This window comes from Selaginella moellendorffii, unplaced genomic scaffold (assembly GCF_000143415.4).
Source record: "Selaginella moellendorffii unplaced genomic scaffold, v1.0 SELMOscaffold_134, whole genome shotgun sequence".
NCBI classification, from domain to species: domain Eukaryota; kingdom Viridiplantae; phylum Streptophyta; class Lycopodiopsida; order Selaginellales; family Selaginellaceae; genus Selaginella; species Selaginella moellendorffii.
In genome coordinates, this window is record NW_003314395.1 from 251862 (window position 1) to 277650 (window position 25789).

The 25789-nt window shown below is 45.1% G+C and overlaps 8 protein-coding genes across 14 annotated transcripts in view; 5 read left to right on the top strand and 3 right to left on the bottom strand.

The window, feature by feature from the left end:
* The window catches only part of LOC9662127 (protein PGR), a 2809-nt gene extending 2766 nt beyond the window's left edge, over window positions 1–43 (top strand). For all 3 annotated transcript variants that reach the window (XM_002992341.2, XM_024666108.1, XM_024666109.1), the window contains one exon: window positions 30–43. The gene's annotated coding sequence lies outside the window, so the exon portion shown is untranslated. The remainder of the gene's footprint in view (window positions 1–29) is intronic.
* Window positions 44–9308: 9265 nt separating this feature from the next.
* LOC9661723 lies at window positions 9309–10012 on the top strand. The gene is made up of 3 exons (XM_002992342.2): window positions 9309–9420; window positions 9467–9563; window positions 9630–10012. Exons 1-3 carry the CDS (start codon window positions 9367–9369, stop codon window positions 9899–9901), a joined length of 423 nt encoding a protein of 140 aa, XP_002992388.2. The 5' UTR covers window positions 9309–9366; the 3' UTR covers window positions 9902–10012.
* Window positions 9918–11003, bottom strand: LOC9661724 (PITH domain-containing protein At3g04780). The gene is made up of 8 exons (XM_002992382.2): window positions 10904–11003; window positions 10760–10846; window positions 10568–10691; window positions 10461–10509; window positions 10345–10402; window positions 10242–10288; window positions 10110–10187; window positions 9918–10042 (listed from the first exon to the last, which is right to left on the bottom strand). Exons 1-8 carry the CDS (start codon window positions 10955–10957, stop codon window positions 9988–9990), a joined length of 552 nt encoding a protein of 183 aa, XP_002992428.1. The 5' UTR covers window positions 10958–11003; the 3' UTR covers window positions 9918–9987.
* Window positions 11004–11073: 70 nt separating this feature from the next.
* LOC9662128 (vacuolar-sorting receptor 1) lies at window positions 11074–14036 on the top strand. Of its 3 annotated transcripts, none has more exons than XM_024666059.1 (12): window positions 11074–11527; window positions 11591–12283; window positions 12342–12430; window positions 12484–12637; window positions 12697–12773; window positions 12828–12909; window positions 12963–13045; window positions 13120–13186; window positions 13276–13404; window positions 13469–13575; window positions 13638–13746; window positions 13805–14036. In XM_024666059.1, the coding sequence occupies exons 1-11, from the start codon at window positions 11218–11220 to the stop codon at window positions 13731–13733; spliced, it is 1887 nt and encodes a 628-aa protein (XP_024521827.1). In that variant the 5' UTR covers window positions 11074–11217; the 3' UTR covers window positions 13734–13746; window positions 13805–14036. The 3 variants fall into 3 exon arrangements, with proteins under 3 accessions (XP_024521827.1, XP_024521825.1, XP_024521826.1); XM_024666058.1 differs by having other exon boundaries at window positions 11075–11527; window positions 13830–14036; XM_024666057.1 differs by having other exon boundaries at window positions 13638–14034.
* Window positions 13988–15405, bottom strand: LOC112343116. Of its 2 annotated transcripts, XR_002991176.1 has the most exons (4): window positions 14753–15405; window positions 14636–14677; window positions 14179–14520; window positions 13988–14096 (listed from the first exon to the last, which is right to left on the bottom strand). XR_002991176.1 is itself a non-coding variant. In XM_024666060.1 (3 exons), exons 1-2 carry the CDS (start codon window positions 15199–15201, stop codon window positions 14656–14658), a joined length of 471 nt encoding a protein of 156 aa, XP_024521828.1. In that variant the 5' UTR covers window positions 15202–15405; the 3' UTR covers window positions 13988–14520; window positions 14636–14655. The 2 variants fall into 2 exon arrangements, 1 of the variants encoding a protein (XP_024521828.1); XM_024666060.1 differs by having other exon boundaries at window positions 13988–14520.
* Window positions 15406–15552: 147 nt separating this feature from the next.
* LOC9661725 (dihydroxyacetone phosphatase) lies at window positions 15553–17243 on the top strand. Its single transcript, XM_002992344.2, has 9 exons — window positions 15553–15578; window positions 15641–15917; window positions 16059–16199; window positions 16257–16331; window positions 16386–16462; window positions 16517–16619; window positions 16680–16754; window positions 16807–16914; window positions 16971–17243. The coding sequence occupies exons 1-9, from the start codon at window positions 15574–15576 to the stop codon at window positions 17094–17096; spliced, it is 987 nt and encodes a 328-aa protein (XP_002992390.2). The 5' UTR covers window positions 15553–15573; the 3' UTR covers window positions 17097–17243.
* Window positions 16910–17957, bottom strand: LOC112343126 (protein MET1, chloroplastic-like). 2 transcript variants are annotated; one of them, XM_024666097.1, is made up of 4 exons: window positions 17639–17957; window positions 17350–17564; window positions 17256–17294; window positions 16910–17181 (listed from the first exon to the last, which is right to left on the bottom strand). In XM_024666097.1, exons 1-4 carry the CDS (start codon window positions 17901–17903, stop codon window positions 17119–17121), a joined length of 582 nt encoding a protein of 193 aa, XP_024521865.1. In that variant the 5' UTR covers window positions 17904–17957; the 3' UTR covers window positions 16910–17118. The 2 variants fall into 2 exon arrangements, with proteins under 2 accessions (XP_024521865.1, XP_024521864.1); XM_024666096.1 differs by having other exon boundaries at window positions 17256–17564.
* Window positions 17958–18007: 50 nt separating this feature from the next.
* LOC9661726 lies at window positions 18008–19533 on the top strand. Its single transcript, XM_024666095.1, has 3 exons — window positions 18008–18801; window positions 18866–19337; window positions 19398–19533. The coding sequence occupies exons 1-3, from the start codon at window positions 18317–18319 to the stop codon at window positions 19497–19499; spliced, it is 1059 nt and encodes a 352-aa protein (XP_024521863.1). The 5' UTR covers window positions 18008–18316; the 3' UTR covers window positions 19500–19533.
* Window positions 19534–25789: the final 6256 nt, after the last annotated feature.

Consider the following 25789-nt stretch of genomic DNA (forward strand, 5'->3'; position numbering starts at 1 on the left):
CTCAGTTACTAAAAATTGATGTTCTCCAGAAAGTATCCATCAACAAAACACATACCATCCTCCCAATAGACTGTTGACAAATTTTTGAGCAAGAAATGTTTACAATGCCGACAATATACTTGCAAATAACCCTCTTTGATTGTTTGCAATATAGGAAGCTTGTCATTATTTAGAAGAGGTTCTGAATTACTTTAGGAGACTAAGTATTAGATATCAACAAACGTAAACTTTGATGTTTACCTTCAACTTAGTATATGCTCTTGAATGTCAAACAAGTTAATCTCCATAGGGTTTCCCAACACATACCTGGAATAATAATGGTTATTGCTTTTTTTTTACATATACAATGATCTGGTGAGAAGTTAATGTTGGGGATGCATCCTCATAGATAGATAGATATGATATTTAAATGTATAAGTAGATATATAGACATACTTGAAAAATAGTTATGTAAGCTAGCTGTATCTTAAGATTATGAAGCTAATTTTTATAAAATTTTCAATTAAATTAAATTTTTTAATTAAAATTAATTCTAAATTATAAAATTTAAATTTTCATAAAATTTTTATAGTTTAAAAATTATAAAATTTTAGTAACAAGTGCAAAAAGAGCACTTGAATTGAAATATTAAAAGATTATTAAAACGCTAGAGGATTGATAAGTAAATTATTACTTGCACCCTTAGTGCTCCAGCTCTATATTTTTTTCTAGATATTTGGAGTGGATTAAGTAACAACAACTTTAATCATGAAGAAGACACATTTATCATTTCCTAAAAAACCATATTAAAAAAATTAAATAGAAGTAAAAACATTTACTCTTACCATATTTTATGACAACAAAGTCTTCAATTTAACCTTCTTTAGGAAGATCTATCATGTTGTCTATTATTCTGTTTGGGCTAGTAGTAATAATTCGATGAGTCACATTGTGTTCCTCCCTTGTAAGATAAAAAGTTTACTTTGAAAAAATTTTATAAAATAGAAAAGGAACTTGAAAGATCATCAAGATCCAAAATATCTTTAAACTCAAAGTAATATTGATGTGGCATCTCATGCAAAAAGTCAACATATTCTTCCATAGTATAGTGTCGTGAGATTATGTATTTGTATGTTCCCCTTATACATATATGCTTCCAGAATTTTCTAAGCAAACTCTGCATTATACATAATAAGCAACATTAACTTTTATATCAATTACTAATTACCTTGGTTTTAGTAGACTTTGGAGCTCTTATTGAGCTTGCGCTGGAAGAGGGGGACCATGACACTGACACCCATCTTGGTAATCTCCTCATCCAGATGTATGGTAGCTGTGGATTGCTGCAAAAGGCCATTGAAGTCTTCCAGCAATTCAGTGCCTACTTGTGGACCAATTGTCTTCTTAGTTCACATTGTTTTAGTACTGTTGCAGTAAAATCTCGTGAGGAACTCAATGCCTTGCATTCAACTAACTTAAATTGGATACATACTAGAAAAGTGAAGCAATAATTGACAATTCTAAACAACTGGAGCTCCTTACCCAGCAGGAAGCCAAGAAGCACTTACTCCTACAAGCAAAGGAAGTAAGGTTTTGATTCATGTGAGAGAGAGAGAGAGAGAGAGAGAGAGAGAGAGAGAGAGAGAGAGAGAGAGAGAGAGAGAGAGAGAGAGAGAGAGAGAGAGAGAGAGAGAGAGAGAGAGAGAGAGAGAGAGAGAGAGAGAGAGAGAGAGAGAGAGAGAGAGAGAGAGAGAGAGAGAGAGTGTGTGTGTGTGTGTGTGTGTGTGTGTGTGTGTGTGTGTGTGTGTGTGTGTGTGTGAAGGCATTGGCAGGCAATTTGTGTCTCTATCTTCTGGACTTAGGGAAGTATTACCCGTTCGAGTACACATCAGGTCCACCGTCACCAATATCACCTTTAACATCATCAATAACAAGTCTTCTTCTGTGGTGCGTGGCCTTCCTTGGTTCCAACTGCATCAGCCTCAGATCTATTGGAAGGAATTACAACTCGTCTCTCCCACGTCACCATCTCCCACGTCTTCCCCTGCTGTTCATCGAGTCCGAACCAGGAAAAGTTCCCTAAACTTAAATCGAGGCGGATGCCTCCAACCTTGCCATCGGTGTTGTGCTGTCTCAACTCGGAGCGGGTCAGGAATTTCATCCGGTCGCTTTCCATTCTTGAAAATTCTAGCCTGCGGAGATCAATTACGAAATCCACAAAAAGGAGCTCCTTGCCATCGTGGATTCCTATGGAGAGTGGCATCGTTTCTTGGAGGGGGTGAGCCATCAAAAAACGGTCTGGATGGATCACAAAAATCTTGAGTACTTTTCCACTTCCTGAGTTTTGAGCTGTCGTCAGGCAAGGTGGGCATAATTCCTAAGTCAGCTTGACTTTGTTATCAAGTACAGACCTGGAAAGCTTTAGGGCCTTCTTGATGCTCTTTCAAGGCGCTTCTATCTTAGTCTCAGGCTTGGTAATCCTGCCTTCGATCATCAGGATTAAGTTATCCTCGGTCCTGATTGGCTTCAAGTTATGGCAATTTCCCTGGCCCCTCAGGACTCCTCCTTGATGGATGCGATCAGAAATGATCTTCAATCTGACGACCTCGCCAATGACATTTTTCCCCATCTTCAGGCTGGACACCCAGTGACTCTTGACTGCCAGCGCTTTGACAAGTTCGAGTTCTTAGATGGCTTGTTGTACTGTGGGGAGCAGCTTTACGTTCTTGAAGGTGATGCTCGAAGGTTGGTCTTGATGGTGTGCCACGATAGCCCGACTGCTGGTCCTTTCGGCATTGCAAAAACCTATAAGCTGGTTACACGGGACTTTTGGTGCCCTCACATGGACAACTACATCAAAGCTTTTGTTACCTCCAATGACACTTGCACCCAGAATAAGGTACCTCGCCACTTTCCTTCATGTTTGCTTCGTTCCCTCCCAGTCCCTTCAGGTCCTTGGGAATCCATCTCCATAGATTTCTTGAGTGATCTTCCAAGTTTTGGAGGCTTCAACAGCATTTTAGTCGTGGTGGATTGCTTCACAAAGATGGTGCACTTCCTACCATGTACCAAGGAGTTTTCGGGCAAGGACATGTCAAAACTAGTATTCAGGGAAATTTTTCGACTTCATGGGATTCCTGTAGATGTGGTTTTGGATCGGGGACCTTAGTTCATTTCTCATTTCTGGCAACGGTTCTTGCAATTGCTTGGAGTGAAGGTCAACCTCTCTTCAGCATATCATCATCAAACTAATTGACAGTTCAAGCGAACAATTCAAATGTTAGAACAATTCTTGATGTGCTTCATCAACTATCATCAAGATGACTAATTCAATATCCTTCCCCTTGCTGAGTTCTCCTATAACAACTCTATTCACTCCTCCTTTCGAATGTCCCTTTTCTTTGCAAAGTCTGGCCGAAATCCCCGATTTAATCTCTCACTTCCTTCTCTATCCGAATCCTCTCGTTCAAATCCCCGCTCTGAGGGATTTGTCTCCAACCTCTAGGAAATCCACAACTCCATCTCCTTCCACCTACATCATACTTAGGAATCTCACAAAACATTCACCAATGTCCATCGTCAGGATTGTCCCCCTTATAATATCGGGGATAAAATCTGGCTCCTCAGGCGAAATATCTCCACCACTAGGCTATGTCCCAAACTTGATTTCAAACACCTCGGTCCTTTCCCTATCACTGCCATCATTAATCCTATCACTTATCACCTTGCACTTCCCTCCTCATATCAAATTCACCCTGTTTTTCACTCCTCTCTCCTTGAGCCTTATATTCCCAGTCCTATTCCAAATTGGGTCATTCCTCCGCCTCCCCTAGTGCAGCTCGAGGATGGGTCTGAGTACGAGGTTTAGGACATCTTTGATTCCAAGATCTCACGATCTAAACTCTACTATCTGGTAGACTAGAAGGGTTACGAACTTGAGGAACGCATTTGGGAACCTACGGACAACCTGATTCATGCTCCTAACCTTGTTTAAGATTTTCACCGCCACTAACCTTCTTATCCTAGTCCTCATTCTTTTCATTCTCCATCTCCCGTCCCTCACCGCCCATCTCATCCTCCTCTTCATTCTCATTCACGTCCTCATTCCACTCGTTCTTGAGGAGGGGGTGTTGTCAAGAATCCCCCAATTCTTGCCACATTCCTGACCCTCATCGGATTCCTGACCCACAGACCACATTCCTGACTCTCGAGACACTTCCCTATTCTTGACTCTCTGATTTCCTGTATGATTTCTAAGTCTCAAACCACATTCCTGATGATGATGTGGCGCCTCCTCGACCTCAGCTATATTTAAGCTGTCCTCAATCCAAGAGTGGTGGAGTTTCATCAACCAATAGTATATATAGGTTAGCTTTGTTCCATTTCTCCACAATTTGAATCAACCCTAGTTTAAGGCCTCTTCTTCGTTTCCACTAGCTTTTCTCTTTGTCTTCTGCATTTTTTAGTCTTGATTTTGTTGGGGGTCTTGACACTGAAGTCATCAACATCATTTTTCATTTGGTCTTCGGATTGTGAGTGGGCATTTGTGGATCTCAAAGAGCTATTGATGACTCTTCTGGTTTGGCATATCCTGACTACACTCGACCTTTTATTTTGTGCGTAAATACTTCTGATATTAGTCTTGGAGGTGTGTTGATGCAAGAGAGCCTGAGTGTGCCTAGTCAGTGTCATCCTATTGCGTATATAAACCATACATTACAACCAGCGGAGGTGAACTATTCCACGACAGAGAAGGAGTGTTTAGTAGCAGCTTGGTGTTTCAAAAAACTTCATGCCTATCTACATGGTTCTTGAACGTTACTTGAAGGTGATCATATTGCCGTTACTTCATTATTGAAGCGAAAGAACCTGGTTGGTCATACTACTTATGGGCTTTGAAGCTTTAGATATATGATTTTGATGTTGTTCATCACCTAGGAAGTTCTATGGCTGATGCTGATGCTCTTTCTTGAGCTCCTCTTCCTTCTCCACTCTCTTCTCATGTTTCTGACGAGCCTGTTATTCTAGCGTCTGTGGATTTTTCTAGACGAGGATTTTATGCCATCAGTAGTTGCTGTACTCATCATCCAGTGTTTACAAGGTGCAAAGAAAGATCTACCTTTTTTTGATAAGGTTTACAAGGCTCAAAAACTTGAGCCATGGATACGAAGGATTCGAAAGGGGTTTGAGAATTCTACATCACTTGCTGATGACTTGCCATTCTGGCATTTACATTCTCAGTATCACCTTGAAAATGGCCTTCTTTATTTTGTAGGGACAAATCCTGATGATCATTTACGGTTGGTGGTGTCTTTTGTCTTTATTCCATAGTTTCTCCATGATTACCATGATTCTCCTATTTTAGGCGAGTATATAGGACATTGTCATGTGACCAAGAAGCTGCATAGGTCTTTCTATTGGCCAGAAATGCAACATGATGTTATTTAGTATGTGTGTAGCTACGGTTGGTGCCAAGTTTGTAATACTCCCCCTCATGCTACAAAAGGACGGTTGGAGTCAATTGTAGCTTCCTGTCAATTTGAGTTGGTGGCGTTTGATCTTATGGGACCTTTTCTATTGTCGATTGTTGGTAATGAGTATGTTATTATTGCTTCTGACTACTTGACTCGTTGGGTGGAAGTTGATGCTCTTGCTAGTGCCTTTGCAACTACTATTGGATACTTCCTCCTTAATCGAGTGGTGTTCCAGTATTCTTGTCTAGAACGGATTTTTTCGGATAATAGTCCTGCATTTATGGTTGAAGCATTTCATGTTTTGACGTCTCGGTTGGGGACACGCCACACTTTCACGAGTACTTATCATCCACAATCAGACAGTTTGATGGAGCGGCTTGTTTGAATATTCAAAAGGATGATCATAAAGTACATGAACTTTCAACATTCGGATTGGGATAGTTATTTGTCATCTCTTCGATATACATATTTCACAAGGGTGCAGAGTTCCATTGGTGCTTCACCATATAAACTTCTATATGGTCATAATCCAATCTTACCAATAGAGCTGAATTTACTTTTGCAATTGCCATGAACTGCCAATGCTAGGTCGTGGGATCAATATTTAACGAGCATTCTTCCACTTGTTTAAGCGGAGTCTACCAAACACTTAAGCCATGTATAAGTGGGACAATAATGGCGCTACAACTCCTATCATCATACACTTGTAAAGTACAAAGTGGATGATTTAGTGTTAGTCCGTTTTCCCCATTTTACAATACGTGGTTTATCTAAGGGACTCCTTGCTCAGTGAAAAAGACTGTATCGAGTGTTATGGCAAGTTGGACCACAAGTTTATAAAGTTTGGCATGACATCCACCAAACCAATCCTCTAGAGATTATGCATGTTCAACAGTTGAAATGCTTTATACAAAGGGATCAGAAACAATTAATACCACCTACAAATTTACCAATGCCTCCTCTTAACGTTCCTTCAGATCCTAACCCATCTACAAGAGAACGTTGATGGTCTTCCATTATTCCGAGAGGAGGGGATGATGTGAAGGCCAAGTGTACAGCTACGATGCCGTATACTAATATTAGCGTAGTAGGATTTTGGTAATCATTAGATTAGTTTTAATCCGGACCACTCACTCCTGTATATAAGCTAAGGTTTTTAGACTGATTGACATGCACATTTTTCTGTATTCCCTTCCCATATTCCGAGCATTCACACATTATTTTTTTTCTATCTTTTGAGTGATTTGGATATGTTGTGCAATAGGATGAATATTACAGCTTCTAATTCTTGAATTACTACCTTAAGAAGAAATATTTCAAGAGTTGAAACTACTAATATTAGAGTCATTTTATTTTATATTTTGACAAACTTACCTATAATAACATATAGTAAATATTTAAATTCTTGGATAAAAAGGCTCCTCCAAAACAGTTTTATCCATATAAAATGCAGAGAGTTATGAAAATATAATATAAAATTAAGTTTGCCATAACCTTAATTTTTTTAAATTTATAATATTTATACTAAACTACAATTGAGAATACACAATAGCATTTGAATTCATAGTCACGGCTGACTGTCCTTTCCGCTTGTTCGCTCTGTTTTTTATTCCCTGTAACTGTATAGGGTTTCCAAGTCGCTACGAAGGGGCAGTTAGCCAACTCTTCGCTCAACAGCTTATGGATTTCTCCGCTCAAAGTCGTTTCATCTCTTGTGTAGATGTTGATTCCGGCAGCTCTCACAAGACTCCTTCAACTCTGGCGTGAGCCATATTCTGGAACGCGAAACCGGGCACTTGAGGTTTGTCTGCGAAGCAGAAGCCATCGGCGGTAATGTTCTTGCATCTGCTTCGCGAGAGCAAATGTCTTAGATGTGATAAGGAGCTTTGTTCCCGAGATTGTGGATAGCATCCGGAACCCGGGGGAAATCAAAGAACAGGTCTCGTTCTCTCTGGTTGATTGATCATCTTCGAGAACTTTCTTTTTCCTTTCGGATCACAGGTGGACATCTTGAGGGAAGAGATCCAAGGACTTCACGTGTTTGTGGGTTCCTCTCTTCTTGTTTTCTAATCGCGTGGATCTTTTGTAGGCAAACTATACCGCTTCACGGATGGTTTTCCCTGGGTCGCTGGTAAAACCTTTGTTTGAGGATGCCTCTCTGGTGTCTCCTCCAGAGCCTGTGAAGTGGCGGCTTTGAGTTTCTCTTTCATCGTTCCATTGGAAGTCTAGATAGATTTAAATCTTTCATTCCTTAAGCAGACTACATCGGCTTCCATCGCTGAAATCCCTGGTGGCTGGAGAAACGAACGCGATGCTGTCACGGCAACCGTGTTACAAGTAAGCTTACTGGAAGAATGTCTACGCTCAATCATTGTTTCTTCTTCCTTTAGTCGCTTCTTGGAGGAGGTGGCTCGTTTTCTTCTGGAGGCCCGGGCAAGGGTATTCATTCTAGTGTTTTTTTATTTTCCCGGACTAGAGGTCCTCTAGCAGACGAGCGAAAGTGCGTCAGCTACGTAATGCGCTGTTCTTGCAGGGACGAGGCTAGCTGGGATTTAAAATAAGCCGGAGTTGCTCATGAAACTTTCTCGTTGAAACCGATCTCATCAGTGTAAATCCTTGGCTCGACGATCCTCACGACTTTGTCTATCACCAAGACCGGTCAAGGGTGGCCAGCGGAGCTCTACGCCAGAAGCTCCAGACTAGGAACGTTTCAGAAACTTGCGTACATGGACTATCGATCGCGACGATTTCATCGCAGAATATCGATCGCGACCCCAAGAACAAGAATTCTGGAAATCCAGCGCGTCCCAGGCCGTAGCCGGCACATCGCGGGCTTTTATGCAATTTTCCCTTGGCCGCCAAGCAAAAACCAAACTAGGATTTCAAAAGTAGATGTCCGTGCACGAATCCATATGCTCCACGAAGCCCTCGAGATCAATCTCAAAAGCAGTTCCCTGCCTCTCCAGAACAAAATCTTCCAGAGCAGGATGCTTGAACACCTCTTCAGCGGGGAAAGCCATCTTGAACCTCCTTTGCCCCATGACCGGCACCCCACAAAAAACTTGTAGCTCCCCTTTCGAGCCATCTCGTCGTACTCGAGAGAAAACGCAAACACCAGATTCACAGACTCAAGCGCGAGAGCAAGTTCTTCTCCAAGATTGCATCATCCTCGTTGGTGAACGCAACTTCTCCCACCACGATCGGCTCCACAAACCCGTCGCTGCTCTTGGCTCCTCTCGGGTACAGCGGAAGGAGGAAAGGATCAAATGAGGGAACCCAAAACATACCCTCCTCATGCCGGTCTCGGGTATGAGGGTGGCCGCCATCCACGTCCGAGCTTGGCTATGGAAATGAGTGTTGTCCCCGCACACCAACAAGCTGCCATTCTCGTATTGCACGCGATACCTCGTGATCTCTTCGTAGTTTAGCAGCGCCTTGGCTTCCTCCTCGGTCACGCCATCGCACACAAGAAACGGCCCTTGCCTCAAGCCTCTCTGGCGAGTAACATCATCCAGCACGAGCTTGGCCTTCTCGAAGCGATCCACAAACTTTACACATTAAAACCTAAACTTACGGTTGTGAAGTTTAAGAATTTCACCTTTTCTTCAAATTTGATTAAGTTTGATTTTTTAGTTTGAATTTTCTCTTTTTTGTTATTTTCTTGTTGAAATTTGTTTTCTCTTGATCTTGTGCATTTTTATTATTAAATCTTAATGGATTGTGATGATTGTAGATTTTTGATTCATTAAACTTGGAGTTTAAAACTAGGCTGACGTGTTTGACAAAGGGTGCCACGTGTTCTCCAACACGGGCCTGCCCGGCAAGTGCTTGTGGCTGAGAGCGCGTGCCACATGCCCTTTTTAACTTCTTCCAGAGCTCTACAAATTTCTCGTTTCGATCGATCAAAGTGATAATGGCTGCAACGCAGAGATTTGGCTTCAACTCTTCCCCAGTGGGGGCTGTCGAGGTAAGAATGAGTGAAAAGAATTTTCCAGAACAACTCTCTTGCACAGAACTTTAGAGCCGAATCCTCGAGGCGATGGAGTAGATTAACAGCCAGGGCCTCTGGAAGTGATCCGAGCGATCAAAGTGATTCAACAAGCGATGGAAGTGAGTGAAATTCCTCTTGTTTTTCCTTCTCTGATCACAGCACGGCGTTGGATTGATTTCTCGCAGAGGAAAGTAGCACAGGCACCGACTGGGACAAGGCTTGGTCGAGCTACAAAACGGAAACTCGAAGAAAGCCTCTGTTTAACTTCAACATGGAGCAGTACGTTTCTCGGAAACCAATTCACAGGAACTTTTCTGTCACCGAGGAAGTGGACGAGTTTCGCAAGAGCGAGAGAGCAACGCTGGATGCCTGGACGGATCCAAAGTTCACATACGCGGGCTTCAGCGTGATCGTCTGCTTGTTTGTCTACATGGTGATCAACACTCCACACGCATAGAGAAGAAAGAAGCAAAGAAGAAAGAACTCACGACTTATTTGAAAAATTGCTAGCAGCGCGATGTACAGAAATTAAATGATGAATGGTCATTGGTTCTCGTTGTTTATTTTCTTGAGCTCGCTCATGTTCGTGGTCTCCACGCTGCGACACACGCAAGGAACAGCGTTAGAACACGCAAGAAGTGGCTAGTTTCGAATTGCTTTCTTACGTGCTTCCTATCAGTGAAATCCTTTGCAGCTTGGTCACTTCTCCACCGCTCTGGTTGTCTTCAATAAAGACTGTCACGCTACACTTCATCCAAATTAGCGGGTTGGACACGAAAGCTCGATGCGTACTCTACCTTCGAACGTTTTGGAATTTCACGTACTTGAGCAGCACTGGCTTTCCCTGTTTCAAGAGATCGAGTGTCACAAAGACAACTTCGCAAGAACAAACAATAGTACCTTTAAATGCTCAGGGGTCAGAGTGATCACATCGTTTGGAGGAAAATCCCCAACATTACTGAAAGAATGCAAAGACAAATCAATCCATGATACGAGAGAAAACGATAGCCTCGTACCTGAAACCCATGTTTTGGCGATTGGCAAAGAGCCTGACCGTCTTTGGTCCTGGCAAAACACAAAAAACTTAAGTTTCGCTACAAAAGAAAAATCTACCGCGCTATACCTTCGTCGGCAGGGGATTTGATCATCACCGAATGGAGCTTCACGACCTGATTGAAAGGAATGTAGAGCAGCAGCTGCTCGTCGGTATCACTCTCGAGATACAATTCGTCGTCCTCTCTGTATGCCTGAATTGTTACTAGAACTTAAAATCACTGCCGGACAAAGAATGGAAAAGGAAATCCCTGTCGCGGACCTTCTTGAGCGCGTTCGCGTGCGTGTGATTTGCGCTCTCGTTTAGGCATTCTACCATGGACCAGTCCACGAATTCCACGAGATCCGCCTAAAACACCAGAGAAAATCCCCAGAAGTCCTGTCAAACGATCAAAATCTCACTTACAGGCCCGGCGATCGAAGGAACTGGCGTCGCGGCTACGCTCACTGCTGCCGCCATGGATTCGCTCCTCTACCCAAACCCTAAATGTCGAATCTAGAGAATCAACGCTCTACATTGTAGTAGTGATGTCAGCCGTTGATCCTAGACCCACGTGGAAATCATTCTCCTTCGTCATGAGTAGGGTTTTGCCGTCTATTCTTTTGCGATTTCAATCAAGCCGATGCGCTCCTGAAATCGCGAAGATCGGAGCTGCGGCATCGATCTGCTGAGGAGAATCGCCGTGATTCGTAGGAGTTTCCAACCCTAGGCGCTCCAGGATGAGTCGCGGCCGCGGAAGAGTGCTTCCGGCCCTCGCAATTGCGGTCTTGATCTTCACGACGTCGTGCTGGGGGAAATTTCTAGTGGAGAAGAATAGCATCAGCATTACCACGCCTGACAGCATCAAAGGTACATACGATAGTGCCATAGGGAATTTTGGCGTGCCGCAGTATGGGGGTAGTATGGTCGGAAATGTAGTCTATCCAGAGAAGGGCGCCACGGCATGCCGGAATTTCTCGGAGTTTGGCATCACTTTCAAAGGCCTCAAGAGTGGAGGCCTTCCCACAGTTTTGCTCGTGGATAGAGGAGGTAAGCAAAATCGGTTCTTTTGTTTGGCTAGTGGATGAAGTTCATTTCCTTTTCTTCTTCCAGATTGCTACTTTGCATTGAAGGTATGGCACGCTCAGCTCGCGGGAGCTGCTGCGGTTCTTGTAGCGGACGACAAAACTGAGCCACTGATCACTATGGATTCTCCGGAGGAAGATAACGTTTCCGCGGAGTACGTCCAAAACATAACTATACCGTCTGCATTGGTGGAGAAATCGTTCGGGGACAAGCTCAAGGCAGCTCTCCAAGCGAAGGACATGGTGAACATCAATCTCGACTGGCGAGAGTCATTGCCTCATCCAGACGACCGCGTGGAGTACGAGTTTTGGACGAACAGCAATGACGAGTGTGGACCGAAGTGTGAGGCGCAGCGGGAGTTTGTCAAGAACTTTAAAGGCGCCGCACAGATTCTCGAGCAGAAGGGATACACGCAGTTTACTCCTCACTACATCACATGGTACTGCCCCGACGCGTTTATACTCAGCAAGCAGTGCAAGTCTCAGTGCATCAACCATGGCCGCTACTGTGCTCCTGATCCGGAACAAGACTTCAATCATGGGTACGATGGAAAGGATGTGGTGGTCGAGAATTTGAGGCAGCTTTGCGTCCACAAGGTCGCCACTGAGATGAAGCGTTCGTGGGTGTGGTGGGACTACGTGACCGACTTTCAGATCAGGTGTCCGATGAAGGATAAGAAGTATAACAAGGATTGTGCCGAGGAAGTCTTGAAGTCGTTGCGTAAGTTTTTTGCATACATTTTCCTTTTCGCGGCTCACTTACATGAGTTTCATTTCAGGCTTGCCGATTGATAAAGTGCAGAAATGCATGGGAAACCCTGAGGCTGATTCAGAGAATACAGTGTTGAAGGAAGAACAAGATGCGCAGGTAAGAGGCTTAAGTTTACGATTCGAGGATCCCTATTGAAATTTTTTACTCAGGTGGGACATGGTAGCCGCAGTGATGTTACAATGCTTCCTACATTGATCATCAATAATAGGCAGTATAGAGGGAAGCTAGACAAAGGAGCGGTGCTGAAAGCAGTGTGTGCTGGCTTTCAAGAGACTACTGAGCCGGCTGTCTGCCTAAGTGAAGGTATGGTGTTATTGTTGATTCGATGGTTAGCCTGAAAACTAATTTAACGAGCTACACAGGAATGGAAACGAATGAGTGTTTGACGAACAATGGGGGGTGTTGGGAAAATAAAAAAACCAATGTCACTGCATGCAAGGTAGGTTCTGCTTCCAGCTCTATGGACCACTGAATCGTCTCTGTTGTGGTTCAGGATACCTTCCGGGGCCGAGTTTGTGAGTGCCCCGTGGTGCAAGGTGTGCAGTTTGACGGAGATGGTTATAGCCACTGCGAAGGTGCGTAGCTCAAACCGAGGGTCTAACTTAACTGACACTGATTTCGCTCGCAGCTGTTGGCTCTTTACGGTGCAAGATCGACAATGGCGGTTGCTGGCACGACACGCGAGATGGTGTGCGTCACTCGGCCTGTCAGGTGTTAGAATACTCTCTCCGACGAGAGAGTTTCCGTTTTTCTTGTCTGACCGCTTTGGCATCGTCTCGTTTCAGGAAACGCATACAAAAGGTTGCGAGTGCCCCGCCGGTTTCAGGGGCGACGGAGTGAACCAGTGCGAGGGTGAGACAAAGGCATCTTGTCTTGCACTTCTTTGCCAGCGCTTTGGCCAACCTTCAAAGTACTAACGTGTTTGTTATATGCTTTTCTAGATGTCGATGAATGCAAGAGCAAGCTCGCCTGTCAGTGTAAGGAATGCCACTGCAAGAACACATGGGGGAGTTATGACTGCCAGTGCGACGGAAATCTCCTCTACATCAAAGAGCACGACACTTGCATCAGTGAGTCAAATCCCTTCCCGAATTTCTCCTCCTTTGTTTTGGCTCATCCCTGTCCTCTTCCCAGGTAAAATAAGTGTTACGAGAGTAGGATGGTCAGCAACATTCTTTATTCTGGCGGGCTTGGCCGTTGTTGGAGCTGTTGGCTACGTTATTTACAAGTATAGAATCCGGGTACGTGATCTCTCTGGCATTCATTCCGGTTGGTATTGAGCTGTGTGGCTGCTGGTTGGCAGTCTTATATGGATTCGGAGATTAGAGCGATCATGGCGCAGTACATGCCTCTGGACAGCCAGAACGAAGTCCACCGCCATCTCGAGGAGGAAGCGTAGTGATTGATTGGGTGTAAGTCGATCGATCGTTCGTTCGTTTGTTGATGCGATTTCTCCGTGTGTAACTTTAGAGGCTGTCCCTTTGTTTTTTCCCAGAACACTTGCGCTGCATTGCAAACCTGGAGAGATCAGGCCCCGTCTCTTCGCTCGCTTTCTCCGTTTTGTATTTCCACTTCGCTCTTGTAGGTAGGCATTGTACATAGTACCAGAATGAAAAAAAAAAAGAGAAAACTTTAGGAGTACGCAGAGCTGGATGGACAATCGACTGGAAAGATAAAATATAAAAACATTGTAAAGACCTTACAACTTTGTCGCTGTTAATTCTATAACGGAGTGGCTGGCTGGCTGGCTTGTACGCTTTCCCTGCCTCGAAAGAACACAGAAAACCATGAGAAGGATTACAAAAAGAGCTTTGACCGTGATTCTGTGACTCTGACTCCCTCACCGAGTAATCCAATTCGCAGTGATCCAAATCGTTCGGATGGTCGTTTTCTTTTCTCTCATCTGTGCAGGCTTTAAGGATCCAGACAAAATTTGCTGCAGGCGGGGGGCCTCCGCGTGGTCCATAGCTTTGTGTTTGCCACACCAACCCAAAGTAGAATATCTCCTGGGGAGAGAAAAGAAGAATTTATAGAGATCGATCGATCGATCCCCTTTTGCTTCCAAGCAATGTGTTCTTCCTTCTTTGCCTCCCTGTGCGAGCTGAGCTTGCTAGCTTTAATATAGATTTCACGATACCTTCTCCTGATTCGTCCCGAAAAACTATAGACTTTGCGCACCCATCCCCCTGCAATGATGGTGTGAGAGCTCTTAAAACCATAGCAACGAACCAAACTAGCGAGAAAGAAAAAGAATTCTTCTTCTCGAGAGAAGAAACAAGGAATGGTGGTCGCGGGACTTACTTGTCACGACGACAATGAGTTTAAATTCGAGCTCCTATCCTCCTGGAACAATCAATGGGCCGAGAAATCGTGAGAGGGGAAGCTCTAGAGAGAAATTCAATCGAGAAGGTCACTCACTTTGAGATTCCAAATCGCTTCTTGAGCCACCGGATGACGCTGAATCCCTTGCTCTTGCCGGTAGCGGCCGGGCACGATTTAATCGGGGGCTTGAGCTCCACCACTGGCGTCGCCGCGCCGGTCGTGTTTGTGCTGGTCGACTTGGAGAGACTGTGATGATCCTTGAGCTCCAGCACGGGCGAGAAGATTTGCATGGCGGTGCCGGCGGTGCTGCCCACGCTGCCCACGCTGCGGCTGCGGCTGAGCTGCGCGGTGGCCTTGGCGTCGCCATGATCGATCGTCGCGGAGATCGCCGAAATCTGTCCCAGCGCCGCCGGGTGCTCCATCCCGGCCGGATCTTGATCTTGCTTCCGGAACATACCTTGATCCGTGAATGTCCAATTCTCCGCCCAGCTCATCCCCGACGATCCCTGCCGCCGGAACGAAATCCCTCTCGTCAGCGTTGCCATGGCAGCGAAATCTCTCGCGGGATCCCTGGATTCTACCGTTCTGCGCGATTTTCCAGAGAGATCCTTCGATCCCGCACGGCGCCACTACCTAGAATCTATCTATGCGATCGTGACGCTAGAGATTTTCGCAAAGCATCGCCATCGCGTGCTCGTCTCCCCCGTCTTCTTCCTGTCGCAGCAAACCAAGAAAACCAAGAACACATCGCCCTGTTTAAAAACCCCGTACGGCTGAGATTCGTGGAGAATATCCCCAGTTTATAAGAACGGATGGGATTTGCCGCGAATATCCCCCACAACTGAGGGAATCTCCTTCCTTTTAGTGGGCATATAATTCCACCACTCATTCTCTTTTTTACGTGTAGGGTTTCTGCGATGAGGTTTGTCGTTCTCTTCTTTTTACTTTCGGACGATTGATCGATCGATTCTCTCGCCATTGCAGTGGAACAGCGCCAGCAGCAGCATCATCGGCCGCAAATGTGGGATCGCTGGATTTAAATCCTCCCTCGATGGAGCTCCAGCGGCGGATCAAGGAGGCGACCGATACCCCGCGAGAGAATCAAAAGGATTTTCGCCTGGAGCATCTCAAACAGCTGCCCTGGCCCGACGCGGCTTACATCCGAGAGGCGAGGAGAAGAGTCCTTGCCAAAGAAGGATTTATCATCGACATGGATGGAGTGATTTATCGTGGCGATCATTTGCTTCCAGGCGTCAATGAGGTAATGTTCTCCCCTCTTTTTCTCTGGTTGTTACTTCTCCTTTTAGTAGCTAGTTTCCTTTTGAAAATCTTCTACGTGTTTTTGTGCTCGAAGTCCACCTCGACGATATGTGCTAATGCCACCCGTCAATCCTCAATGCAGTTTGTAGCGTGGCTCAACGATCATGGAAAGCGTTTCGTCTTTCTTACGAATTCCAGTGACAAGACGCCAGACGAGCTACACAGAAAGCTCTCTCGTCTCGGCGTTGTTTCTCACGGATCTAATTTCTACACTTCAGCAATGGTAAGCAAGCCTTTTAGTTTCTACGTGTCCAGCTAAAACTCACAGTTTTCTTTTCAGGCAACAGCTGCCTTTCTTACAAGCCAAAAGCCGCAAGGCAGTGCTTACGTCATCGGAGATCCGGGTCTTCATCAGGTACGTGTAAAATCTGAATTTAAGATCGGAAAAAAGCTCAAGGGTGACTTGCAGGCGCTTTACGCTTGTGGATATGTTATGAACGATGTTAACCCGGACTATGTTGTGGTCGGCGAAACACGCAACTACAGGTAAGAAACGAAGCCATTGAAGTTCTTGCTTTTATGTAAGAGTGGAATTTACAGCTATGAGAAAATAGAACACGCCGTGCATTTGGTTCTAAATGGCGCTAAACTTATAGGAACGAACTGCGATAAAACGGATCCCAGCCCTGCTTATCCAGGAGAGGTAGAATGTTTGCTTGTGTATAACTAGGAACAAACGAAAGCTAACTTAAGTAACTTTCAGGTCATACCAGCTGCTGGTTCATTGATAACTCCCATTGAGAAGGCCTCTGGCGTGAACGCTTATTTTGTTGGAAAGGTATAAAGTCCTAGAAAACATGGATTGGATGACTGAAACCTTTTTCTTACAGCCAAATCCACTGATGATGAGGAGCGCTCTATCAGTGCTCGAAACAAAAAGAGTAGAGACTGTAATTATCGGCGATAGGATGGATACCGATATTCTAGGCGGCCTTGAGGTAAGATCGACTTTATTCAGCGAAACACAGATTCTAAACGTTTTCCGTTTTTCTAGGCTGGGATTGATTCTGTGCTCGTTCTCAGCGGGGTGACATCGTTGCAAGACACGAGGCAATGGTCTTTCCTGCCGCGGTTCGTGCTGCGTGGTATTTTTGATTTAGTAGACAGCAGCGGGAGCTAAGTTAAGTTGGCAGTTGATCCGATCAACCGGATCTCAACCCGCCATTGTCATTCCTCGGCTTGCATTTTTGGAGCTCCAGCGCAACCTGTAACGTGCGAAGAACAGTATTGACAACAGCGATTCTTTTCATGGACGAAGATCCAGATATTTTCTACGTACCGTCATGTAGCCGGGATGGGTGCCAATGGCAGCGATCACCTGTCGAGCAGAACTTATTTGGAGAAAATTCCAAATAAAGAAGACTTTGACGCACCGTTTCAAACTTTTCACCTCGGACGTTCAAGCGGACGACTTGCATTCCTTTGCGAACGGTGACGCCTTGGTAGACCTCTTGATCCGCGTAGACAACCGCGCTCGTTGCAATCAGCTGGTCGCCGACTTCTACCAGGCCACTCTTCTCTGCGTTGCCTCCTGGTGAAACTTCGGCCACGAAAATGTTGCCCGCAGCGTCCTCCTCAAGGATCATGCCTGTTCGAAATGAAACATCAAAATAAGAAATGGAGGAGTGTTTGTTGCTTGTTCTTCTCCTTAGATATACAGACCCAAAGGTTTTCTTAGCTCCACTTTGACTCTGCTGCATCCGGGTGGAGGAGCATCTTCCGAGGAACTGCTGCTGCTGTTGCTGCTGATAATTTGTGGTTGATTCGTTGGAGATGTTCTAAGAATGAATTTCTTGTGCTTGGGCAGAAGAATGGTCTTTTCACCTGCATAGAATTGGAAAGGATATGTATGCACACTACCTGGATTTCTAGCTAGGAGGATCCTTGTCGCACAGGAGCAGCAAGGCCATGGATTGACCAAGGCCATGCCTTTACCACACACCCCTGATTTAAATGAAATGGATATTCTTTAAATGGTAGAAAGCCGCGTGCCGGTCGATCCCTTAAAAACTCAACACTCTGCCTCTTGCGGCCCAGGGAAGAGATGGATGCGTTCGAGCAGCAGCTCCGCTGCGCGAGCCAAAGCCAGAGATTCCACTTCCCTTCGTCCGAGGGAGCTGTGTGGGAGGCAGATCAAGTTTTGGATTGCATAATAAAAAGGCGCTGCAGGATGAGATCCAGAAGCTCGAAGCCCATGAGCTGCTTCGATGGATCCGTGATCTACGAGACCAGGCAAAGTTCCAGGACCAAGAGGTGATAAAGAATTAATAATCTCGGGTTGAGAAAGTCAAGAACGAGGGCTGGAAGAACAGATAGAGATCGAGCAAGTTTTCCTCGTCCATGGCGTCTGGATGTTGCAACCAAGGGTGTTACATGAAAGTGGTGCCCAGTGATCCAGACACTCCCTACGACTTCACACTCCTGGCATTTGCTTTGGCCGCGACAATTCCATTCATCGTGGCGAATGGCGCGCTCTTCGCCCATCGCGGGCGCTCCTACTTTCGAGCGCAGGGAGGTGTGTATCTCATCTTAGGGAGTTCGCTAGCGGGCTTAGTCTGGATAGCAGCCCAGTTCGTCAACAATGACCACTTCAGCAGGATCGGGCCGCTCAGGAGCTGCTTGCTGTGGACGTTCTGGCTCCAGGGGACGGCTATTTGCCTGTGGTTCGTGCTCACTATTCTCCGGCTTGCTCGGATGTACGAGCTCAGCAAGAACATCGACAACTGGTCGTGGAAATACTACGTTTTCGTCGCCCTGTGCCTGCTTCCCAACGTCATCCTGTCCACCGTTGCTAGCTTGAGTGACTTCCATGAACACGAGAGAAGGTACAGTTCATGGCTTGCGATGTTTCATCTCTTTCTCTCTCGGACTGATTGCTCTTGATGCCAGCGTTCGGTTGTGCAAGCTAAGCAAGAACTGGAAAACCACCGTCTTCTCCGTGTATACTCCATACTGGCTGGTGCTCATCTTCGTCATCTATCAGCTGCGCAACCAGGAGGATCCACTGCTATCTACCGAGTACAGGGACACTGTGGACTACTTGGCTGTGACTATCGTCATTATCATGCTCTCCAGCATGGCGGATGTGACGATAACTAGCGATACTATCCCTGGCAGATGCGCCCTAACGTTTTCAACATGCTGCCTCGTGTTCTTTAACTTTTGGATACGCTTCGGGTGGCCGATTTATCTGTGTCTCTTCAGGCCCAAAGAGGAGATGGACAACTTCGAGCAGGAGCTAACTTACGGTGGTGCCCAAGCTCTGGACATGGTTTACAGCCAAAGAATACACTTCCCTTCTTGTGAAGGTGCTATTTGGGAAGCTTTCTCGAAAGCTAGTGACGATCGGGACAGATACAAGGTAGAGCTTGCTTCTATCTTTTCTTCTTCTTGCTCTCTAGCTAATGCTACACTGAAACAGGATGAAATACGGAAGCTGCAATTGCAGAAAGCGTTGCTGGAAGGGAAGATCCTAGAGTTACAAGTGCAGAAGAGAAAAGCACTTGGATCTGGTCACTCTTAAAGTTATGCTATCTTAATTGACTTTTTTCTTTGTTTTTGATTCTTTATTTGACTTTCAGTCTAGATCTATCTTCATCATTATATATAGAGATGTGAGGTCCAAATGTATGGTTATAATGTGGTATATTAATATTAATATAATGGGATTTTAGTAACTGTCAAATTGATTTCAATTTGGACCATTTCCTCTTATATATAACTTAGGGTTTTTGGGCTTCCTTTTCCATATTCCAAGCACTTACAACAAGAAATATTTAAATATCTAAAAATATCTAGGGTTTTTGGGTTAATTGATATACATATTTTTTGTATTCCCTTTCTATATTCCAAACACTTATATTGGTGGAGGTGAGGAGCACTTTTGATTGTCCTTGAAATTTAGGATTTTGGTTTACATCTAGCTTTTGCATTGTCTAGATCTAGCTTTTCCATTTCTTTTCTTTTGTTTTTCCCTTTCAAGATTTTGGTTTAGATTTAGCTTTTTGCATTGTCTAGATTTACCATTTCCTTCTAGCTTTTTGTCATTTCTTTTCTTTTGCTCTTTCTTTTTTCGTTGATTTTCATGGTAGATTAGCAATCTCCTCCTTTGACTTTGGAGCAGTAGTTGGTCCAATTGTTTGATGCTATGTGCTTGCAATTGAACAACTAAACTCAATTGATGGTGGCATTCACAACATGTGGTACAACTCCTTTTGCTCTTGGTGCCAATCCTCATGTTCTGCCGGAGTTCTTTCACGGGAATCCTGGGGATGATGTGTACCATTGGTTCGATCACTTCACGGTGATTGCCATATATCATTCTTGGGATGATGCTCGACGTTTGCGTGAGTTTCCCATGTGTCTCCAAGAGATGGCGTTGCAGTGGTACAATGGTTTGAGTGTAGCCACTCATGGGGATTGGAGTGTTCTCCTGGACGTCTTCAAATGCGACTTTGGACATGCCGACGATTGTGATGATGCCTTCTAACAATTGCATTATCTTCTGCAAGGGCCATTTGAGTTGGTGATGCAATTTAGAGTTTGTTTCCGAAGTCTTTTCCTTCGTGCAGAGCCCAATATGTCGGAGTGGATCAAGCTAGGAATGTTGTGGCCAACACTTCGTCAAGATTTTATCAAACTTGTGCATGCACTTGCTCTTGCCACCTTTGACAATGCTCTTTACTTGGCACAATGTTATGAAACGTCGCCTCTTCCACTTCTCGTTACACGTATTTCACCTCCACTTCCTATGAGTGATGGTCCTATTCCAATAGAGGTTGATGTTGCTGCTGCTCGAGTCCAAGGACAAGGGCAAGGATGTGGTCGTGGCTGTGACGTTCGTTGCTGGGCGTGTGATGAAGTTGGTCATACTTATTGGCGTTGTTGGCGTTTTCCGAATTGGCGACCTCCATTTCCTTGGTGGAGACCTTGGCGTCAGCAAGCAGTGGAAGGTTTGAACACCGCGGTGCATCTAGGAAATGAGGAGTCGCGCGAGTAATGGAGGAACCTTGCGCGAATAAGTTAGTGACCCCTCCATCTTTCTTTCGGGAGTATCATCAAGGGGTTCACTTAGCACCGATTCATCCAATGTTTACTTTCCAAGTTTGTTTTCATAACACAAGGTCTCCTATTATTCTCTCCGTATTGGTTGATACAGGTTCAAGTTTATCTTCTATTGTTTGACCTATTGCCACACGTTGTTGTCTACACTTGCTTCATGCGGCAGAACAAGTTTTCATTCTTTATGGCAACAGCTGTATACATGCATATGCACATGATGAGGCAGACCTAGTTGTGCGTGTGGGCAATTTTGAGCTTGAGTTGTAGTCGTTGCGGATGGTGCCAAGTCAAGTTTTTGACCTCATTCTTGGTATGGATTGGTTGCAACGCAATCATGCCAAATGTGACTTTGAGGCTTCTCCCCCTTATTTCATACTTACTTATATTTCATCCATTCCTCTCACTTCCGTACCTCTTCATCCCTTTACTTTTACCTCTGCTTCCATTACTTTTGTTCCCACACTATTTCCTCATGTGTTTCCATCTTGTTCTGCTCTTTCCTTTTCCGATCCCTCCAATGATCTTTGTGTTGCAGCGGTTGACCAGCTCATGATCTCTTTGAATTTGATTTATCATCTGGGGCCAAGATTGCCATACATCATCCGATTCCAACTAGGGATGCTCGTCCAATCAAGGTTCTTGTTCGTTGTCGATCACCCAAGGAGATCAAAATTTTACGTGCAAACGTCAAAGAGATGTTGGCGATGGGTGTTATTCGGAAGTCGTGGAGTCCTTGGGCATGTGAACCTCATCTTGTGACGAAGCCTGATGGGAGTATTCATTTCTGCATCGACTATCATCCGTTAAACGAAGTGACGATCATGAATGTGTACCTTCTTCCTCACACTACTGATCTCTTGGATTGTCTGAGGCGAAGTCGTTGGTTCACCAAGCTAGATCTTGCTTCTGGGTACTGGCAAGTACCGATGGTCAAAGAAGATATTCCTAAGACTACTTTTCGTACACCATTTGGTTTGTACGAGTTCTTGGTGATGCCGTTTTGTTTGAACAATGCTCCAACAACTTTTCAGCGGATAATGGACAAGGTTCTTTGCGATATGCCAGAGGTGACTATTGACTTCATTGATGATGTTTTGATCCACTCGGAGGGGATGTGGGAGGAGCGCATTTGTGATGTTTGTAAAGTGTTAGATCGGCTACGCAACGTTGGTTTAAAGCTGAAGCGGTCGAAGTGGGTGTTTGGGTCCAAGGACACAACTTATCTTAGGTATTGTATTTCTCGTGAGGGTTTGCAAGTTGATCTTGAAAAACTTATGGCTGTTCTAAAGTTCCTTACTCCAAAGTGTGTGAATGATGTGCAACGCTTCTTGGGCAAGGTGTAGATCTCTGTCGTTATGTGGATCATCTTTCTGATCGCATTGCACTGTTGCAAGCATTGCTGAAGTCATCAATGTCATCTTTCATCTGGTCTCTAGATTGTGAGCGGGTGTTCAGGGATCTCAAAGAGCTATTGACGACTCCTCCGGTTTTGGCATATCCTGACTATACTCAACCTTTTATTTTATGCGTGGATGCTTCTGACATTGGTCTTGGAGGTGTGTTAATGCAAGAGAGTTTGAGTGTGCTTGGTTAGTGCCATCCCATTGCATATATAAGCCGTACATATAACTAGCGGAGATGAACTGCTCCACGACAGAGAAAAAGTGTTTAGCAATAGTTTGGGCTTTCGAGAAACTTCATGCATATCTATATGGTTTCCGGACATTACTTGAAGGTGACCATGCTGCTATTACTTCATTATTGAAGTGAAAGAACCTAGTGGGTCGTATTGCTCGATGGGCTTTGAAGCTTCAAATATATGATTTTGATGTTGTTCATCACTTTGGGAGTTTTATGGTTGATGTTGATGCCCTTTCTCAAGTTTCTCTTCCTTCTCCACTCTCTTCTCATGTTTCTAATGAGCTTGTTGTTTTAGCATCTGTGGATTTTTCTAGACGAGGATTTTGTGCCAACGGCAGTTACTATACTTGACATTCAGTGTCCACAAGGCGCAGAGCAAGGTCTACCTTCTCTTGATGAGGTTCGCGAGGCTCAAAAGATTGAGCTATGTATTTGAAGGCTTCGAGATGGTTTTGAGAATTTTGCATCACTTGCTGATAACTTGCCTTTCTGGCATTTACATTCTCAATATCGCCTTAAAGATGGCCTTCTTTATTTTGTGGGGACGAATTCTAATGATCATTTACGACTGATGGTGCCTTATGTCTTTATTCTACAGTTTCTCCATGCTTACCATGATTCTCCTATTCTAGGTGAGCATATGGGATATCGTCATATAACCGAGAAGCTGTGCAGGTCTTTCTATTAGCTAGAGATTTGCCGTGATATTATCCGGTATGTGCGTAGCTCCGTTTGGTGCTAAGCTCATAATACTCCCCCTCGTGCTGCGGAAAGACGGTTGGAGTTGATTGCAGTTTCCCGTCTGTTTGAGTTGGTGGCATTTGATCTTATGGGACCTTTTCCACAGTCGACTACTGATAATGAGTATATTATTATTGCTTCTGACTACTTGACTCGTTGGGTGGAAGTTGGTGCTCTTGCTAATGCCTTTGCAATTGCTGTTGGATACTTCCTCCTCAATTGAGTGGTGTTCCAACATTTATGTCCAGAGCGGATTCTTTTGAATAATGGTCTTGCATTTATGGCTGAGGCATTTCTTGTTTTGACGTCTTGGTTAGGGATACGCCACATTTTTACGAGTGCTTACGCTACTAACCAACTTGACCTTTTTATCCGTGGGTTTGTCTCTTTTTGCTTAACTCCCCCCATGTACTCACTCGCTGATTGCTGGATTTGCCTTTCCGAAACCTTGAGGACTCATTCTTAGAGAAACTCTTTTTGAATTTCCCTTTGCTATATGTTCCCTTTGGTTTAGCCCTTTTGCTAAACGTGGACCTTGACCCCGTCGTGTTCCCCTTTCACAGGTTATTGTTGAAATGCACCTTGATGGTGTAAGCTCCTGAGTTTGGACTTCCCGGGAGGTCACCCAGCCCAGTACTATTCAAACCTAGGGACGCTTAACCCCAAGTATCCCAAGACCCTTAACCGATTGGAAAAGGGGGTGCACTCTTGTTCATGGGCCCTTTCCCTCTATATTTGAACCCCTATGGATCGTCTCTCGAGTCGTTCCCTTTGGTTGCTTACAGATGGCCACATCTAATGCTTCCTTGTAGTTGGTCGGGTTCCAACGTATCACCTCACCGCAAGCCCAGGTTTGCAAGCCTGATATGAAGGCATGGAACATAACAAATATCCTCTTTGCCATAAACCCATTCACATACTCATGAATGGTTCCGGCCTGCTTCAGCCTACTCAGCTCATCTCTTAGATACAGAGTAGCATTCAGAGGAATGTAAGTCGCGCGGATCCTCGCCTTCATCATTTCCCAAGTGGCCACCAGTCTTTCGTTGACATCTGTTGTTTTCCACCAAGACTTGGCATTATCTGCCAAGTATGGTTTTGCATATGGGACCTTCTTCGAGCTTGGTAACCGCAACGCTCGGAAGTAGTCCTCCATATCGTAAAACCAATCCTCTACCACCTTATAGTCATTCACTCCTTTGAAGACTGGTGGGGGCTTTGGTTTATACTTGGGAATTGCTTGAGGGACTGATTCCACTTCGGTCTATTCGACCTTGTTTGGTTTTGCCTCAAATCCTACCGAAGGGTCCGCACCTTTTGCGCTGCCAATATTTGCAGTCTTTCGCTTTTTCTTCCGCTTCTCGTCACACTTTAGCTTGCGTATGAGAGTCTCCAACAAGGCATTGGTCTGTGCCAATTGTCCTTCTAGAACGTCCAATCGAGCCTTGAACAACCAAACCTCGCCACCGGACTCCTGTTTGGAAGTTTCCTCACTAGAGTCCTCCTCAGGCAAGGATTCCTCATCCATAGCCTTTTGTTCCACCGGAGGCTCCAGCTCTGGCGAAGGTTTTGTCTTTGCCTTGGTTCGTTTATGCCCTGCCTTTGCCATCTCCCAACAATCTGCCTCTATCCTTTGCTAGAACTGAGGAAAACACTCCGATACCAAATTATAAGTCACAATTTTTTCCTTTCCAATTTGCCAACTTACCTCGTCTTTCTGACCAACACTACCTTGGTTTTTGCTAAGTTCCCTCGCCAAAGTTCCCGCCTACTATACCTAATCCTACTTGGTTTCAGCTACTCACTGCACGAGCAACGGAGTGTTAGCCATCCATCCACAGATTCCCAAATCTCTCCCAATCCCCCTCCCTGGGTTAGATTGGACTTAAGGTTCAGCTACACTCCCCGCAGGCACAAGTAGCCAAGCACACCAAGCCTCCAGGTTCCTAACATCCCTTGGTACAACAAGACTTGATCATGGGACCCTTTAAATCCCAAGCCTTGGGTGCAACACTTGCATCGGGACACTGGGGCGAAACACCGTGGCCTAACGACCTGGTATGGGTACCTCTACCCCGCCACTTTTATCCCGAAGGGAAGGCCCAAGCCCCTAGGAAGGGCGAGGACTAATGAGCCACAAGGTATTCAAGTGGGGCACCACTCCACATGAGCCGGGAGCACTGCAGTCGGTTTCCCTTTCGGGAGTGGGAGCTGCTCTTGAGCACTTCCTTGGGTGGCCCCTCCGGCACCACCTGAGTTCATACTCACTCCCACCTAAGGCCCTTTGGCCCCAGTTTCAACCTCAAGTCAATTTGGAAGCACCATTGGAGAGTTCCTGGTTCCTGGACTTCACTATCCCCACTATACTTT

Bases quoted from the DNA above. Each gene is read 5' to 3' on its own strand.
- LOC9661724 (XM_002992382.2), bottom strand. From the start codon at position 10,957: ATGGCGGCAGCAGTGAGCGTAGCCGCGACGCCAGTTCCTTCGATCGCC. The intron at 10,403-10,460 runs GTACGAGGCTAT...GCATTCTTTCAG, and splicing joins CGCCAAAACATGGGTTTCAG to TAATGTTGGGGATTTTCCTC. The intron at 10,043-10,109 runs GTAAGAAAGCAA...CGTGTGTCGCAG, and splicing joins ATTTCACTGATAGGAAGCAC to CGTGGAGACCACGAACATGA.
- LOC9662128 (XM_024666059.1), top strand. From the start codon at position 11,218: ATGAGTCGCGGCCGCGGAAGAGTGCTTCCGGCCCTCGCAATTGCGGTC. The intron at 12,774-12,827 runs GTAGGTTCTGCT...GTTGTGGTTCAG, and splicing joins CCAATGTCACTGCATGCAAG to GATACCTTCCGGGGCCGAGT. The intron at 13,046-13,119 runs GTGTTAGAATAC...GTCTCGTTTCAG, and splicing joins TGCGTCACTCGGCCTGTCAG to GAAACGCATACAAAAGGTTG.
- LOC9661723 (XM_002992342.2), top strand. From the start codon at position 9,367: ATGGCTGCAACGCAGAGATTTGGCTTCAACTCTTCCCCAGTGGGGGCT. The intron at 9,421-9,466 runs GTAAGAATGAGT...TCTCTTGCACAG, and splicing joins CCCCAGTGGGGGCTGTCGAG to AACTTTAGAGCCGAATCCTC. The intron at 9,564-9,629 runs GTGAGTGAAATT...GATTTCTCGCAG, and splicing joins TGATTCAACAAGCGATGGAA to AGGAAAGTAGCACAGGCACC.
- LOC9661726 (XM_024666095.1), top strand. From the start codon at position 18,317: ATGGCGTCTGGATGTTGCAACCAAGGGTGTTACATGAAAGTGGTGCCC. The intron at 18,802-18,865 runs GTACAGTTCATG...TCTTGATGCCAG, and splicing joins TTCCATGAACACGAGAGAAG to CGTTCGGTTGTGCAAGCTAA. The intron at 19,338-19,397 runs GTAGAGCTTGCT...ACACTGAAACAG, and splicing joins ACGATCGGGACAGATACAAG to GATGAAATACGGAAGCTGCA.
- LOC112343116 (XM_024666060.1), bottom strand. From the start codon at position 15,201: ATGGCAACGCTGACGAGAGGGATTTCGTTCCGGCGGCAGGGATCGTCG. The intron at 14,678-14,752 runs GTGAGTGACCTT...TGATTGTTCCAG, and splicing joins AAGCGATTTGGAATCTCAAA to GAGGATAGGAGCTCGAATTT.
- LOC112343126 (XM_024666096.1), bottom strand. From the start codon at position 17,903: ATGGCCTTGGTCAATCCATGGCCTTGCTGCTCCTGTGCGACAAGGATC. The intron at 17,565-17,638 runs GTCTGTATATCT...CATTTCGAACAG, and splicing joins GGAGCTAAGAAAACCTTTGG to GCATGATCCTTGAGGAGGAC. The intron at 17,182-17,255 runs GTACGTAGAAAA...CGCACGTTACAG, and splicing joins CCCATCCCGGCTACATGACG to GTTGCGCTGGAGCTCCAAAA.
- LOC9661725 (XM_002992344.2), top strand. The intron at 16,200-16,256 runs GTAAGCAAGCCT...TTTTCTTTTCAG, and splicing joins ATTTCTACACTTCAGCAATG to GCAACAGCTGCCTTTCTTAC. The intron at 16,332-16,385 runs GTACGTGTAAAA...GGTGACTTGCAG, and splicing joins GAGATCCGGGTCTTCATCAG to GCGCTTTACGCTTGTGGATA.